Genomic DNA, 15,109 nt, shown 5'->3' with positions numbered 1-15,109 from the left:
ATAGTGGTACATAAATATAGGAAAATGTTAACTAATATATGAAATGCGTTCTACCTAATTTCTACGAAAATCACATCGTTCAAACAAATAAAAATGTCTTTGACGCTATACGAAGTTCAACTTTCTTCACAATGAATTCATTTTAACTTAAAGAAGGCGTCACTTTTTTCTGGGTGTACATGATGGAAAAAAATAATATTTACGATATTTAATTACATGCAAAAAAAAATAAATAAACAAAGAAAAAAATTTACGAAAATCTACGGAAAAAACAAAAGCATCGGGAATACAAAAATCGACTTTACGACTTTGTACTAATAGTCGACTTTTGATTTTTTTTAGAAAGTCGAGCCAAAATTGACTTTTCATAGTGACCAAAATATACACACAAAAAAATTTTCTGATTCAATCACGAAATTAATTGATCCAATTAATTTTTTAATTGAAATGTCTTCAATCACGAAAATAATAGTATTCTTGATTAAAAAAATAATTGATTTCATTAGCAAATTTCAATTAATTTTTTAATTGATTCAATTAAAAATTTAATTGATGTTGATTGCAAAACTCAATTAATTTTTTAATTAAAAAAGTTGAATATTTTCAATTACTTTGTGAACTGGCTTAGAGTTTTTGTTTGGAATAACAAATGATTGTTTGAAATACATTTTTAATTATAAAATAAAAAATGTTCATCACTTTTTTTAACTGACTTAGTCTTTCGAATTTGATTAAAAAGTTAATTGTATCAATTAATTTTTAATTAAACATTTTAAAATTTTCAATCATTTACTTAATTAACTTAATTAACTGTTTATTCCTTGATTAAAAAGTTAATTGTATCAATTAATTTTTTAATTAAACATTTTAAATTTTTCAATCATTTACTTAATTAACTTAATGTTTCTACCTTGATTAAAAAGTTAATTGTATCAATTAACTTATTAATTGAAAACATTTTCAATTAACTTTTTAATTGGAAATATTTTGGTGATATTTTTTTCTGTGTACTAATCAAATTTTATCGTCGTAAAGATTTTCAAAAGTAGAAACTTTCTTGGTAAAAATGTAATCTTTTTAATAATTTTGAATCTACACAGAAAAAAATTCCATAATTAAACTAACTTTAAGTTATTGCAAAAAAATTATTGTTTGTCCACAGCCCAATGAAATTTTTCTTATCCCAAGTATGTCTCACAAATTGTAAAGAATTTTGATTTATGAGCCACACGAAACGCTTAACTCAACAATTCAACAATTGGACCATCTGCTGGTGCATTGTCCCAGAAGCGTTCCAGCTATATTCATTAAATTTGGTGCTAAAATTATGAATTACTTACACCCTAAGAAATTTGTTTCTAGACACAGCAGACAAGTCTGCAGTACAAAAAGTCTGCTGAAAGCAGTACTGTTTGCTGAAGTTTCGAACATTGTTTGCTATTTGGTAAGCTCGATTACACAAAACGATTGGCTAAAAAAAAAAAGTTAAAACCAGGGGCTATCGTAAAAATTAAGAATATGTTTTTATTTGCCCAAAAAATTTAATATTTACCAAATGAAGCCATAAATGCAACCATTGATCGCATTTAGGAGCTTTTAAGGTTGTTAGAGGGCTTAGAATGTGTAACGACGAGTTTCCTCCGTCTGCTGGAATTAGCTCGCGAGGGAAGGGTTCGTCACAGAATTTTATAGGGAAAGTGACAGTGGAAGAAAACGACAATATTCTGTTTGAAGTTATTCTTTATTAGTTTTTCTATGGTTGGATAACAATGGAAAGGAGCTCACTATGCGGACGACTTGTATTAGGTTAGGCTAGGTGGCAGCCCGATGTATCGGGCTCGCTTAGACTATTCAGTCCATTGTGATACCACATTGGTGAACTTCTCCCTTATCACTGAGTGCTGCCCGATTCCATGTTAAGCTCAATGACAAGGGACCTCCTTTTTATAGCCGAGTCCGAACGGCGTTCCACATTGCAGTGAAACCACTTAGAGAAACTTTTTGGTGTTCGGTCGAAGCAGGAATCGAACCCACGACCTTGTGTATGCAAGGCGGGCATGCTAACCATTGCACCACGGTGGCTCCCACTTGTATTATCGGATTGATTGATTCATGCCTTAATCCAGGGATAGGGCGACGTGTGGCCTGGAGGTACTATGGTGTTTGAAGGCGAGAAAAGTAAGAGACTGGGATAGAAGGCTGCGAAGACGGGGTCGGAACACAAAGTTACTTGGACGTGGAGACGAGAGTTGAAGACACGCGGCTGTGGCCGTGTTCGGAACACAGTTGTGGCTAATACTCGGCTAGAAAAAGCTGTATGGTGAAAAAGGAAACCGTGTCGGGTGGTAACCATGGGCAAATGACCTTGATGGCGACCTTGAACTCTAACACTACGGGTAGGGCAGAATCGGAACTGTGAGCGAATTCGGAACACAAGTCTTGATAGCGCGAAACAACGAGAACGTGGCGTGGCTGTGACCCCGTTCGGAACACAGGCAGACGTGAGTAGTTGGCTAGCGAAGTTAATGTCGAGAGAAACAAAAGCGAGAACACTTGTTATTCACGGCTGATATTGTGCGGTGATGACGTGATTTACGGCGAAATGTGACAATCAAAACAAGGGTAACATCGAGATACCAGAAAACGTGACTGTGACCACGTTCGGAACACAAGTCGGGGCTAAGATTACCGATGACCTTGAAATGTTACTAATACGTGTTTCGATCCGAAGGGAAAGGTAAGCTGCATGGGGATTGACATATACCACCGATCACTTCGAGTGATTATGATTGCACTTTTTCACTTAATTTTGTCACTTCACTATTGTTTTCTTTATATTGGCTTCTCACTCTACTCACCTGTGTTGCTTCGTTCACGTGTCGTCACCAAAAGAGACCGGTTTCAACTTTTTATCTTCCTTTTATAGCCTTGTCTGTTTGTGGTTCTTGCATACCTGCCTAACATGTGGGTGTTGTGTTGTTTTTAACCAGTAACGGTACCTTGTTTACAACTTCTTTGCACAAGAAACAATGCTTAAATTTACCCATCAGACATCTTTTATCTCGCATGAGAGAAAACTTATTTAAAATAATGGTAGAAACTTATGGTATGAAACTCAAAAATATATTTCAAGAAAAAGAAAATAAAAAGCCATTCAAGTAAAAACTAAAACAAGAGGTTAACAAAAAAAAAGGAATTCAATCATAAAAATAATAATATGTTAAAATAAAAAAATAAAATGGTGAGGGGATAATGAGTGCAACGACTTTCGCCGTTACAAACGCAAAAAACCACTATGTTTTGGGTAACATTTTAAAACCTAAAACTTTTACAGTATGTTGTTGGCTACACCCTGATAACGATAATATAACGGTAGACACCGACTGCTGTTTTTAGCAGTCTGTTTTCTATGAGTGTAGTATTATTTTAAAGTCAAGATTTTTTAGTATATATTATTAAGTGTATATTTAATTGATTAAAAAGTGTCAAGTGTTATTATAATGTATTAATATGAATGAATTGCCAATTTGTTTGTAACTGGTAAATTAGAACTACTTTTTAGCTTATTATTACTTATATTATATATGATAAGTATTGAATTGATCTCTAACTGTAAGAATCTCATTCATTGCCCACGTCAAAGAAATTTCCTATCTCGTATTCTCACATAAGAGGAGCCGACAATTTATATATGGAAATAAAGAGTAATGAGCTTCTCAGATAAAATTTACATTTGCTAGGAATACTTGTTATCGCAAATATGACAAGCTGATTTGCTCTTCAATATGACATTCCAGTTGCGATAAATACCACAAAGTAAATGTAAGAAGTATCTTTAGGTTCAATATAAACCTCTGGCTTTTTCAATTGATAAGTGATTGCACCCAAAGAAATTAGTTAGTATTCCCTGAGAGAATTTCATAGTTCGATTTCATCCCCATTGGTACCATTTCTCCATCGCAGATGACGATTATTAAAGTGCCTCTAAAAAAGTGTCTATAGTAACGATGGCGATGAAATCGAACTTTAGGAACTTTGCCTATTGTGAAAAATTCCATTACAATTATATTGTGTGTAAAAATTTTAAGAGATCTGTAAATAATCAATAATTTATTTGTGGAATATTTGGAACAAATTTTTAAAAGCGATAAGCTGGTTTAAAATTTGTGCGCATTATGTTTCTCTACATTTCTATAGGCCGGCATGCAGCTCTTTTCGGTAACAAAAATTTATTTAAGTCGACAAAAAACGGATTGTGTATAGATAATGCACACAAATTTTAAACCAGCTAAAAAGCAACTTTTCGTATTTTAGACATGTATGCGGAAATTTCCTTTTTGCCAGATATTTCTTATGGAAGCTAAGTGTCAACAATCGATAATAATAGCTCCCGGAATTTTCGTTAGTAGCAATTGTAGCAATGAATTTTTTGTATGTGTAGCGGAAATATCCGCTAGAGGTACAAGCCGGGTGTTAAACAAGTAGGCGATATATACGAAACGGGATTCCCATCAGGGTTCCCATTTTGGTCCGATTGTACCAAACTTGATCAAAAAAAGTTTAATTTGGTCCGCTAAATGGATTTTGGTCCATTTTCATCAAATTGATACTTTTTCAATTTTTTTCTATAAAAATAACATTTTGCAAACATTTTCTATAGAAATAAAATTTTTCAAAAAAAAACATAATGCAAAAATTTTACTATAGAAATAAATTTTTGCAAATATTTTCTGTAGAAATAAAATTTTACAAAAATTTCTATAGGCATACAATTTAGCAAAAATTTTGTATAGAAATAAAATTTCGTCAACAATTTCTATAGAAATAAAATTTGGACACAATTTTCTATAGAAAGAAAAGTTCGACAACAATTTATACAGAAATAAAATTTCTATGGAAATATTTTTTAAAAATTTTCTATAAGAATAAAATTTTGCAAAAATTTTCTATAGAAATCAAATTTGACAAAAATGTTATATAGAAGTAAAACTTTGCGAACAATTTTCTGTAGAAATAAATTTTTGCAAAAATTTTCAATTTATAAATTTGGTGCGATGCACAGTGGTTCCGTTTTTTGTTTTTGTTTTTTTTTGGAAATAATTCTGCAATTTTTGAACGGATAAAGATATCAACATAATTTCTTTGTGTGAAAGCTGAGGTGTTTTCCTTTAAGTTCGCAAATTTGTGGGTCCCTAGTGGGTTCACGAGCTGACCTGTAGGCGTTGAAATTTGGTCACCTCGGAGGTATGAATTTTGTTTTAGTTGTCAACTCCGCAATTTTGAACCAATTTCGATTATTTTTTCTTTGCTAGATAGAACTTGTAAAGTTCTACAAAAAAATCGTGTGCGTAATATATCTTTAATGTTGAAATAAAAAGCACACGCTTACATTTTAAACGTTTATTAAAAAGTGAAGATATACTAAAAGAAATTACAAAAAAGTAAGTCCTTGACAGATCAGAGTTGCCATAGTAACTATTTATAAACTGGGATATAACAGTGCGTATGCTAGTTTTTGGAAAAGAGATCGGCTTAGCAATCGGTGCTTTGCCAAAGGAGAATTTTTGAAAACAAAATTTTTTCTTTTTGGAAAATTGTCGATTTTGGGAGGAGAAAAACTCTTACACTACTTGGCCAAAATTGCCGATAAAAGCTTAAAACGTATCCTTATTTGGTGTTCTTCAAGAAACAAACAAAAGAAGATTGGGAGAAATCTATAAAAAAATGTTACGATAGAAATAATGTGTGTACCTTTTTCCAAAAAAATGGTCAAAATTCGGTGTTTTTTTGAAATTCTAATTTATGGTCTTTACATCTTTTAATCTAAAGCACATAAGTACACATAAAATTTGTAGAATTTGGTAGGGAATACAGTTAAGAAGAGAAATTACGATCTACTCAAAAACGGAACTTCTAGGTTCAAAATACTGTCCCCACTTTGTCAAAATATAATAATTGTAAAAAATGATAATTGTGGTGCCCATATCTTGCGAACGGTAAAGAATAATCGCTTTTTGTAGAGCTTTACAGCTAAAACAAATTCCATACTCCCGAGGTGACCAACTAGTGATAGATAAAATTATGAAATTATGGATAAAATTGTTGGGATTATTAGAGGCTACAAATTCTGATAGAATGATGATCCTGGAGTTTATATCTTTTATATATAACTATGGGGATCGGTTTATATGGGGCTATATAATTATTGACCGATGTGTGCAACTAAACTATGAAAACCCAATACAAGATTTTCATTTACAGATAATATTTTCATAAGAAATCGAACCTAACAGCCAAAAACAGCTGAATTTATAAAGAAAAATCAGCTGTTGTTTTGGCATTTCAGTTGGTCGAAAGCACTCGTTTCGAATATGAGAAATTGGCTGTAAAACTCTACTAATGTAGTTTTCGTATACTCGCTACGTTTGCTGCACTAACTCATGTGTTTCATTCCATTTTGTTCCATTATCGCTTCATCAATTGACAGATGACTCGGCATTTCATTTCATTTGTCAAATTATAATTATTGAAAGACGGGCTGCGTTTTATGCAAACCTACTAAACAAAATTTATTGTTAAGAGCATATTTAAACTAAAATAAAACAATGGCCGATAAAGATAAGTCTGTGAAAAGTGATCTAGGTTTGCTAGAGGAAGACGATGAATTTGAAGAGTTTCCAGCAGAAGGTATGTTGTTTTGTTGTAGCAACCACACAAAGATTTATGACAAATAGTTTCTTCGCTTCCCAAGATTTCAATGCCGCCAATGAGGACGAAGATGAGGTCAATGTGTGGGAAGATAATTGGGATGATGATAACGTTGAAGATGATTTCAATGTTCAACTGAAGGCACACTTGGAAAAACAGGCCATGGAAACGTAAGCTCGCTCGGTCGCCTGGACAGTCCCTCCAGCGAAAACACAATTTCAATTTCGTTTTAAGAATTTAATTATAGAAGTTTTTTGTAAGATAAATTAAAGAAAAACTATAAATATTTGTATTATGTTTGCGATCCTTAATTTACTTGTATGATGCCAGTATTTCAGCAATGTTTTCCCTCAGATACTCCGATATGTCTATCTGTTCCTCAAGTTCCTGCTCCAATTTGTCATCTTCCGCCTGCAGACGTCTAATCCTTTCATTGCTTTCCATTAGAATTTTTTGACGTGATTCTAGTTCGGATTTGCATTGTTTCTCTTTTAAATTGAGATCCTGTTTATTGGTTTGCAGTTGCTTTTCAAGTATCTTGTAGCGTTCACCCTCTTCCGCTATGAGTTGCGATAAATGTGCTCGTTTTTCCTCCGCTGAATGCTCATCTGCCATGGCCATTTGCAATGACTTTTTACTCTCCCCTAATTGGTCTAACAAACGTTGGGGAACTATTTCGGCTGCCTTCTCAATGTCTTCTTTCGATTTTTGCATACGTTTTACGTTATCAATAAGCTCTCGCAAAGTCTTATCATTGGATGCAGCCAGTTCCTTTTGTTTGCCTATATCTGTCATTAACGTTTCTCTCCGTTTGTTTAGCTCCCTTTGTTCTTCATCGGATACAATTCTTCTTTGAAGAGTTCGCTTTTGTTCCTTTAGATGTTTCAGTTGCTCCGTCGTCTCATGTATACTTTCCTTGGTTTTCTTCAGTTCTTCTTTTTCATTTGTGTTCCATACTGATAATTCCTTATGTTCTGTTCGTAGAGGAGGAAGGATTTGCTGAAGTTCTTTCACCTTCAATTTTAAATCTTTGACCTCAAGCAACTTCTGCTCTTTTTCATGCTCGTGACGTTCTATCAGTGACTTTTTCTCCTGGAACCTTTGTATTGGTTCATTGGCCATTTTAAATACTTCTTCCTTGTACATGTTGTAATAGAACAAGTAATTCAATAAAATATATAAGGTATGTGATGTTTTCTTGGGAGCTGGAACAAAAAAACAATCATATTGATTAGATCGGTTATTCTATCATCAGAATTTATCTAGCATCATACTTGGCCTGATTAGCTCATAATAGGTAAAAGAATACGATTTATCAGTTATCTTCAAGAAATGATCTATCTGCCGTGCCAGCCGGATAAGAAATGCACGATTCTCTTTATTATTTTCAATATTTTCACCATTCAATTCAAACGGGGGTTCCACTTTGTAACCGAATCGACGAGTATAAAAGACCAGGGCTTTCACGATGAACCCCTCAGTGGGTTGGTTAAGCTGATTTGGTTTAATTTGACAATCCGAAAAAACATTGTTCCAACCATCGACGTCTTCTTTTGTTAACATTGTTATTCACTTTTATTTTTTCAATCCTAATTTCAATAGAACAACAAAAGTTTATGTTTAAATATTAACACAAATTGACAAAATGCCTGTAATTTAATTGTTTACAAAGCGGGATTCAAGTTAGTGTTGGGAAAGTAACGAGTATTTGATTGCAAGTACTCGTTACTGACTAATCTTTTGAGTACTCGTTACAGTTAAATGAGTACTCAATATCTACAATACAATCCCAATAAACACAAACGTTTGAAAAATGCTAAAATTCATCTGTTTTTCAAACAATTAGGGAATATTTATAATATTCGATCATTACAGAACTTACTGGAATTTTCGTTCGCCTCGAGACGAAAGAAACGTCAAAAATCACTCGTTGATATCTCGAGAACTAGAGTCCGTTGAATCACAATTGTTTCGGTGGTCGATAGTAAATCATAAAGGATGAGTCCATGGCAAAGTTGGAGGATTTGTAGCAAATATATATAGTTATTTTAGTTTCACTCTAGACGAACGATTCGTCGCGGGACGATTTTGAGTTTCATGAACAGGCAGTTATTTTTTGCTACAAGAACAATGTTTTTATTATTTTACCCATTATATATTCAACACGACCATAAAAAAGTTCACAGGATCAAATAGAAATTCCCATAACCATTCAATTGGTTACGATAACCAATGCCGATAAATTTGGTTTTATGTCGTATAAAATTGTTGAGCTAACCACCAGCATGGGAATCAACAAATGGTTGGTACAACCAAAAGTTGAGTAAACTAATAGAATCTTAGTCAAATTATGGGACGCGCTTAAGGCAGTTGTTGCAAACAAATAACTATTAATATTAACATCGACATGTTAGATGATATGACGCTACATAATTTGCAAAACGGGGAACAGCGTCACTAAATGTACTTAATAATAGTCCGCAATAAATTGAATAGTTTATTCCATAGAATAGAATTTGGCTTAAGGTAAGTATCGCACCGATTTATAAAAAAGGAATATTACAAAAGTTTCCATAAAGTTTGCAGGCTTCATACACCAACCAACACAAATACTTTTATTGTATTAAGCACATAAAATTCTAGAACTACTTCAGAGATCTGTATTTATATCTAGAGACTTAAGGAGGACATTTCTGGTAAGTATAAGTCTATGAATTATAATTTTATATTTATAAAAACTGTAATATGTACGTACATGCATAATATATGAAAATTGAATTATATAATCTCAATATAATCTGCCCTTTTCATTAAATATTGGAATTTGGTAAGTATATCTATCACCAACAAACCATATAAATAACAACCAATTTCTCATATCCGAAACGAATGCTTTCGTTCGACTAGGATTCCCACAACAGCTGAATAATAATAAAATAATTATCCCAAAACAGCTGGCAAATAATTCGGTTGAGGCAACGAATTTATTTTCTAGGTGTAGTTAGTAGATATGGAAAAGGATAGATTATCCATCCATTGGTTGCACTTTGAAAGATTTGTGGAAAATTGCACTTGTCGATGAGACACCATATTTTTTCATCGATCAGCTTCTGAATGCTTCCAAAAATGTGTCATCCAAAGATATTAGTTTTCTGCAAATAAATATGCGTTTAGAGACTTCTTTAACTTTTCATTCCATTTTAACTTACCAAATATAATTTCAAATAATTTCCAAACAGTTCCATCCAGATATTTTTAATTTGATATTTATATTTAAGCCATTTAAAATTGTTCATTAATATGCAGGCAATTTGAAATAAAATACTCTGGAAAATACTAATTTTACTAATACATATAAAATAGATACACATACATAATACATGTAAGTAAAGTAAGTAAGTAAGTATTTTTTATTTGAGACTTATTCTTTTCGATTACATTGATGATATGAACTTTTCGATAAGTTAGTGGTAAACTTAGAACTATATCTGTCTTGTTCTAATACACAGTTTAATAATGTAAAATAGCTCTTGCTTTAAAGTGAAAAAGAATCGATTGTGCAATGCACATGACATGAATGAAAAAAAGGCTTGCTCAAACAGCCTTTGTTGCACATGTAAGTAAACAAAACAATACTATCAAATAAAAAAAATCGGTTCTGCAAAAGGCGGTCAAACAAAAATTGACGCCTTTCAAAGTTGTTACGCCGTTTATCAGTGATGCCAACTCCCGAAATGCAAAAAGCACCAAATATATATTATTAACTGTTGGGAAAGAAAATATTATTAAAAATTATACAAATGGTCTTTTTTGAATTTTTTATTAAAGTAACGAGTAGTAACGAGTACTCAATTCAAAAGTAACGAGTAGTAACGAGTAGTCAAAAGTAATCAAAATTTCCAACATTAGTTTGGATCCAATTCATATGTAATGCGCTTTACAGACTATCAGTTATTCCAGACGACAGTGCTCGTGTTCTGAAGGGAAAAAATACGGTGGAAGCAAAACTTGGCTTGATAATGATTTTCCGGACTCTGTCCCAGGGAAATCAACAATAATTGATTGGTATGCAAAATTCAAGCGTGGTGAAATGAGCACGGAGAACGGTTAACGCAGTGGACACCCGAAAGAGGTGGTTACCTACGAAAACATCAAAAAAAATCCCCAAAATGATTTTGAATGACCGTAAAATGAAGTTGATCGAGATAGCAGAGGCCTTAAAGATATCAAAGGAACGTGTTGGTCATATCATTCATCAATATTTGGATATGCGAAAGCTCTATGCAAAATGGGTGCCGCGCGAGCTCACATTTGACCAAAAACAACGTGTTGATGATTCGGAGCGGTGTTTGTAGCTGTTAACTCGTAATACACCCGAGTTTTTCCGTCGATATGTGACAATGGATGAAACATGGCTCCATCACCACACTCCTGAGTCCAGTCGGCTGAGTGGACAGCAACTGGTGAACCGTCTCCGAAGCGTGGAAAGACTCAAAAGTCCGCTGGCAAAATAATGGCCTCTGTTTTTTTGGGATGCGCATGGAATAATTTTTATCGATTATCTTGAGAAGGGGAAAACCATCAACAGTGACTATTATATGGCGTTATTGGAGCGATTGAAGGTCGAAATCGCGGCAAAACGGCCCCATATGAAGAAGAAAAAAGTGTTGTTCCACCAAGACAACGTACCGTGCCACAAGTCATTGAGAACGATGGCAAAAATTCATGAATTGGGCTTCGAATTGCTTCCCCACCCACCGTATTCTCCAGATCTGGCCCCCAGCGACTTTTTCTTGTTCTCAGACCTCAAAAGGATACTCGCAGGGAAAAAATTTGACTGCAATGAAGAGGTGATCGCCGAAACTGAGGCCTATTTTGAGGCAAAACCGAAGGAGTACTACCAAAATGGTATCAAAAAATTGGACGGTCGTTATAATCGTTGTATCGCTCTTGATGGGAACTATGTTGAATAATAAAAACGAATTTTGACAAAAAAAAATTGTTTTTCTTTGTTAGACCGAGGACTTATCAGCCAGCCTGTTAAGCGTAGCGGAATTTTCCGGTGCATACAAAGCATTGCAGTTGTAATTGCCAAATAGACTGAAAGACTTAACCTTCAAATGCCCAATCCCACCTTTAGGCGGGCTTCATTAAATCAGGAAGCTTTTAGTAAAACACACCTTAAGACAACAAAAATGGGTAAAATAAAAAAGAAAACTTGGTTAAAACTGTTCATGAGGTTTTGCAGCATATGCTGAATTTTACTATATAAATTTTACTTGTTTAGCTTTCTTACTTTTGTATCGGAACATTGAATATTTAATCAGCTGGCAAAAAAATTGGGGCATTAGAGGGTTAATACAATTTATTTTCGATGTTAGCGGATAAACTCGAACTTAGTACACAGCTTAAATGCGAAATTTGATTTATGGTGTTTTTTATATCATAAATACTTTTTTTATACTCACAGTACATTTGTATATACTTCAAAATCAAACATTATTTATTTTAGAGTTTTTTTTTGTAACATAATTTAGTTTATTTTTTATTGCTGTTTTGGATTGTTTTTAGTTTATTGTAACATTTTAATCATTAATTTGGAAAGTAGTACATATACTGCTCTCTTTCCATTTAATTATGGAGTGCTGTAACGGAACATTCTAAGTTTTATTCGGAATAGGAGGGATGAATATTGTTATTGGTTGCATATTAAAGGAGTCAAAAACGTTAGTAATTACTTTAGTTAAAGGTAAATATTAGCTGAAGTTTTTGATTACATGTTTATTTTGTTTAATATTTTGCAATGGAGAAATATTTTCTATGTTTTACTGCTATTTGCTTTACTATTTTTTTTATTGTGAATATTTGTTCAACTATAAATTTTTGACGTTTGGTATCTATTGTTGTGTGGAACTATGTCTTTGTTTTGTATTTCTTTTTTTAAGTTTGTACAGTAGTTTAAGTGCTGTTGTTAAGAAGTGTCTTTCTTGAAATAAAAACAAAAATCCAAATATATATATATTTTTGTTAACAATTTAACAACTGGTTCCGGTATAATTTCGAATATAAAAATACATTTTATCCAAAAAGTTTTGTAGTTTTCTTCTTTCACAAATGTTTGGCTTTGTAATTTTTTTTGTAAGAAAATATAAGATCATCTTTTGTTGCGTTTTTATTTATCTTTTTCCGTTTCAAATAGAATTAATGATTATGGTATTTATGTAAACAGTTTTTTTTTCGTGTATAATAGTCAGATGGATATACTGGCCAATTAATGTTTATTTATGCCCATTGTGCGGACTGGTGATATTTAATTCTAGAGCTGCAAAAGTACACTAGAGAATAACTTTGTTCTGCTTTCTATAGGCCATACACATTAGGCTAAAAATCTGCTAAAAGTAGATTTGAAATCCCTTTTTTTATAAGGCAAATGACATTTCAAATCTGGGTAAAGTGGATTTTGGAAGTGTAATGTGAATGAGGTATTATATGTAGTCACTCTTAATCGATTGGCATCATTTCACATAGATAAGGTATAAGCATACTAGTAATCTATCTGAAGCATTCAGCGACACCATCTCCCCGAGATGGCTGAGCAGTTCACCTAGAACGATGAGATAGATAGTCTAGCAGATTTTTATTTATAATTCTGCAATTTTTTACATTTCTATCGACCGACACATCCCGTCTGAATATGCGCGGTATTGTAAATGTCTTGTTTCTAGCATCCTTGAAAATTGTACGCACAACCCAAGAGAGACCCTTAGAGCTAGCTGTCAGTCTGACACTCCACCTCCACGTTAGCTAACAAAAAAAATCACATATTAAATAAAGAAAAATATAGTGTAAAAGCAATAATTCGTTTGCTAAAAACCAACAGTCGGTGTTTACTATTATTAACAAGTAGGGCTGTCGCCCGGGATAAATCCCATCCCGAAATTCCGGGATTTTTCGGGATCCCGAAAAATTAATTCGATTTTTTTAATTGGTGAGTTTTTAGCATTATTTATTAATAAATTGGAGTCTTCATTCAGTGCAAACGGCCCTTAGATTTCATACCCGACAAATTGAGTTAATAAACATTTATGGTACACCTTGAGTAAGAAGATATTATACATGAGGTATACTATAAAAATCACAATTTCATCAAAAATCGAACACATGAACAACAATGAGTTCATGTGAAATTGAATTTGTGCCACATAAAATAAAAAGCAATGATAAAAGGTCCGTTGAGAATATGGCAAGATCGCGTTTATTTGATAAAAATTTGGATACCTTTATATTTTTAAGAAGTTACTTAAAACGATGAAGTACAAAAGGATTAACACAGTGTACGTAAATAGACATAATCTAATCAAAGTCCCTAAAATGTTTTGTTGAGCAAGATAGGCCTCCTTTCAACAATAAGTTCATGTGAAATGGAATTTGTGCCACATAAAATAAAAAGCAATGATAAAAGGTCCGTTGAGAATATGGCAAGATCGCTTATATTTGATAAAAATTTGGATGCCTTGATATTTTTAAGAATCTACTTAAAACGATGAAGTACAAAAGGATTAACACAGTGTACGTAAATAGACATAATCTAATCAAAGGCCCTAAAATGTTTTGTTGAGCAAGAATGTTTTGCAATTGGGTTTTAAATTAAATTTGAAATTGGGTTTTAAATTATTTTTGTCCTCATTTAGTTTTTCTTTTCTTCATATTGTTCAGTTGGACTAAGTGCTCGTTAAGTATGATAGCTATTTAATTAACTCTTATGTTCTTTTGTTATTTTTTGTTAATAAAATTGAATTACAACAATTTTTTGGCGCCGTAGATTGTCATTGCATAAAATATTTAAAGAATCCCGAAAATTTCGACATCCCAAAAAAAAAATCCCGGAAAATCCCGGGATTCTATATTTTGCAATCCCGAATCCCGGGATTTATAATTTTTTTTTCGTGCTCTTAATTTCTTTTTATTTGCATTTTAATGCTATGTCAATACTTGTCGTATACGCCTTTGGTTCGAGTATTAAACTAATTTGGTAAATGGTTTGATGTGCTCAGTAGCCAATCTCCCATCTTCTGTAATCTATAATCTTTGGTAACAACGACTAAGGCTGTGGTCACACTAGGAAAATATTTGACCAAAATGAGTGTCAAACATTTTTTCCTGAACCATTTTCCAAATATCTGAATATGGTTTTTGGAAAATAATCCTACCATGATATTATATATCCAATATGAGCTAAAAATGTTTGCTGGTTTGGCTGTGGCGATGGATTCTTTTTCGATTTCCGTCAAATATTTGCCAAGTGTGACCATAGCATAAGTACTTCGAAGTGTCAACAACATTTCTGTTAAGGTTGTCCCAGAAGAAGAACACTGACAAAGAAGAATCCCAATACTCAAAG

The 15,109-nt window shown here is 32.9% G+C and overlaps 2 protein-coding genes and 1 long non-coding RNA gene across 3 annotated transcripts; 1 reads left to right on the top strand and 2 right to left on the bottom strand.

The window, feature by feature from the left end:
• The first annotated feature begins 6,501 nt into the window (after positions 1–6,501).
• On the top strand, positions 6,502–6,994 carry Sem1 (Suppressor of exocyst mutations 1). The gene is made up of 2 exons (XM_075297580.1): positions 6,502–6,687; positions 6,752–6,994. The coding sequence occupies exons 1-2, from the start codon at positions 6,606–6,608 to the stop codon at positions 6,880–6,882; spliced, it is 213 nt and encodes a 70-aa protein (XP_075153695.1). The 5' UTR covers positions 6,502–6,605; the 3' UTR covers positions 6,883–6,994.
• On the bottom strand, positions 6,931–8,392 carry Nuf2. Its single transcript, XM_075297572.1, has 3 exons — positions 8,358–8,392; positions 7,983–8,297; positions 6,931–7,913 (listed from the first exon to the last, which is right to left on the bottom strand). The coding sequence occupies exons 2-3, from the start codon at positions 8,269–8,271 to the stop codon at positions 7,021–7,023; spliced, it is 1,182 nt and encodes a 393-aa protein (XP_075153687.1). The 5' UTR covers positions 8,272–8,297; positions 8,358–8,392; the 3' UTR covers positions 6,931–7,020.
• An 884-nt stretch (positions 8,393–9,276) lies between these two features.
• Positions 9,277–10,710, bottom strand: LOC142227176 (uncharacterized). Its single transcript, XR_012719798.1, has 2 exons — positions 9,918–10,710; positions 9,277–9,860 (listed from the first exon to the last, which is right to left on the bottom strand). It is a non-coding gene; the product is annotated as an uncharacterized LOC142227176 (long non-coding RNA).
• Between the last annotated feature and the right edge of the window lie 4,399 nt (positions 10,711–15,109).

The sequence above is a fragment of the Haematobia irritans genome, chromosome 2 (genome assembly GCF_050003625.1).
Source record: "Haematobia irritans isolate KBUSLIRL chromosome 2, ASM5000362v1, whole genome shotgun sequence".
NCBI classification, from domain to species: domain Eukaryota; kingdom Metazoa; phylum Arthropoda; class Insecta; order Diptera; family Muscidae; genus Haematobia; species Haematobia irritans.
Note: the sequence above shows the minus strand (reverse complement) of the source record. Positions and strands in the feature narration are given on the sequence as shown.

Bases quoted from the DNA above. Each gene is read 5' to 3' on its own strand.
- Sem1 (XM_075297580.1), top strand. From the start codon at position 6,606: ATGGCCGATAAAGATAAGTCTGTGAAAAGTGATCTAGGTTTGCTAGAG. The intron at 6,688-6,751 runs GTATGTTGTTTT...TCGCTTCCCAAG, and splicing joins TGAAGAGTTTCCAGCAGAAG to ATTTCAATGCCGCCAATGAG.
- Nuf2 (XM_075297572.1), bottom strand. From the start codon at position 8,271: ATGTTAACAAAAGAAGACGTCGATGGTTGGAACAATGTTTTTTCGGAT. The intron at 7,914-7,982 runs GTATGATGCTAG...TTTTTGTTCCAG, and splicing joins TTATGAGCTAATCAGGCCAA to CTCCCAAGAAAACATCACAT.